Raw genomic sequence first — 751 nt, 5'->3', positions numbered from 1 at the left:
TTTTGAGACAGGGTCTCACTATGTAGTTGAGACTGACCTGGAACTTGCTATGTAGCCCAGGCTGGTCTCGAACTCACAGCGATCCTCCTACCTCAGCCTCCTGGGATTACAGGCATGCACCACCATGCCCGGCTTCTGCCAGTGAATTCTGACTGGCAAGTAGCATAAAATGCTGTGGGAACAAAGGTTTAGAGAGGCTAGATGTGAAACACTGAGCTGGCCTCCTCTAGAAAGGAAGAACCAGCCTTGCATCCGCCTCCAGAGCCCCCAGCATGGATGCTGTCCTGTGGGGGTTGCACTCACTGCTTCCCCACACCCTCATCCCGGGGCCTGCCCTGGACTCTGGCACACACAGCTTGTGACAAAAGGGCCTTAGGTGGCTGACTGCACCTGTCGATGCTTTAAAATCCCCACGGCAGAGGGGGCGGTGGTGCACACCCAAGATCTTAGCCCTTGGGAGGCTGAGGCAGGAGGATCGCTGTGAGTTGGAGTCCAGCCTGGGCTACATAGTGAGACCCTGTCTCAAAACAAACGAAACCCTGGTGTGTGTCTGTGTGTCGGAGAGTGGTTTTCGGGTGTTCCTGCCTTACCCCACCCTGGCCACCTGTCCTTGGCCCTGCACTCACCATGCTGTCCCCACAGACCTCTCTCTCTCAGGACCATGATGCTGCTCTCATGCTGGACTACGCGGCCTCCATGCACAGCACCCCCCAGGACGACACCCCGGCCACCGCCCCGGCCACCCCGAGGG

At 58.3% G+C, this 751-nt stretch overlaps 1 protein-coding gene across 1 annotated transcript in view; it reads left to right on the top strand.

The window, feature by feature from the left end:
* The window catches only part of C2cd2 (C2 calcium dependent domain containing 2), a 35560-nt gene that overhangs the window by 25854 nt on the left and 8955 nt on the right, over positions 1-751 (top strand). Inside the window, exon 13 of the mRNA XM_033755933.1 lies at positions 643-750. Coding sequence (XP_033611824.1) covers positions 643-750 — 108 coding nt within the window. The remainder of the gene's footprint in view (positions 1-642; position 751) is intronic.

This window comes from Fukomys damarensis, unplaced genomic scaffold (genome assembly GCF_012274545.1).
Source record: "Fukomys damarensis isolate Sample0158 unplaced genomic scaffold, DMR_v1.0_HiC HiC_scaffold_24, whole genome shotgun sequence".
In the NCBI taxonomy this organism is placed as follows: domain Eukaryota; kingdom Metazoa; phylum Chordata; class Mammalia; order Rodentia; family Bathyergidae; genus Fukomys; species Fukomys damarensis.
The sequence above is the reverse complement of the archived record's forward strand: the minus strand, read 5'-3'. Positions and strand labels throughout refer to the sequence as shown.